The 963-nt window shown below is 41.8% G+C and overlaps 1 protein-coding gene across 1 annotated transcript in view; it reads right to left on the bottom strand.

Annotated features, from left to right (window-relative positions):
* The window catches only part of LRP2 (low density lipoprotein receptor-related protein 2), a 109,960-nt gene continuing 108,997 nt past the window's right edge, over nucleotides 1–963 (bottom strand). The window contains exon 80 of the mRNA XM_009996130.1: nucleotides 1–162. Within this exon, the coding sequence (XP_009994432.1) occupies nucleotides 1–162 (162 nt within the window). The remainder of the gene's footprint in view (nucleotides 163–963) is intronic.

Here is a 963-nt window from a genome sequence, read left to right on the forward strand (position 1 = left end):
TTATACCACAGAGTCCTCTTTAACCAGATTGGCGGTGTCTTTAAATGTATCCTCTGTTGCTGTATAAGCTAATGGTTGGTCTCTCTTCAGAGTAATCTTGGGAGGCAGTGAAGGAGAAGGGGCTGGAACATTTTCTGTGCCCTGTTTCTGTTCCTTTTCCATCTGAAAAAATAATCATAAAATCCAAGTTCACATTTTCATGTAGAAAACATCCAGTCTTAACTTTCAGAAAACAAAAACTAAATGCTATTTGCACCTCAGATGGTACAGCTGAGTAAAAACTATATAAATACTACTATAAACTTACTCCACACATTAGGACTTCTATTTTAATGCTTAATGTCAGGGGTAGCTTGATATGTCTACATGCATGTACATGACTGTAGATAACACTGGCACTAATACTGATTGTACACTCATTAGTGTTGGGGAAATGAATCCCTGTCTTCTAGAACTCAGTCTCTCACTTTGTTCAAGCATTAGAAACCTAAATTACTCACAAAAGGCAGCTAGTTTTATTCAGTGAGTTAGTTCTTACATCACTCAAGCCACTAGAAATTTAAAACTGTAAGATGAAAAGGTCTGGAATTACTGGCTCAAGTCCAAACCTTCATGCCCAAAGCCAGGGAGAATTCGTCCAGCACACATACCACCCACTGGCATGCCATCTTAAAAGAACTGTCTCATCCAACTACATGGTTACAAAAACTAGGGCTAGTATAGAAACAGGGCTGCAGAGCTGTTGAATTTTTGTGCAGTGCTGAAGCCAGAACTGAGACAGTATGAGACACTTGACTCCCAGAGCAGTACAGTAGCCTCAAACTTGTGCTGTGTCCCTGAGCCATTCCAGAATACACCAGCAAGGTGAAACCAGCCCTTGAGATCCTCGAGCAGGACACAGTGCCTGGGCTGGGAAAGCAGAGATGTAGGCAATGCAGCTGTGCTCCCTGAGCTGGATTCCTG

The sequence above is a fragment of the Chaetura pelagica genome, unplaced genomic scaffold (genome assembly GCF_000747805.2).
Source record: "Chaetura pelagica isolate M959 unplaced genomic scaffold, ChaPel_1.0 scaffold3, whole genome shotgun sequence".
NCBI lineage: Eukaryota > Metazoa > Chordata > Aves > Apodiformes > Apodidae > Chaetura > Chaetura pelagica.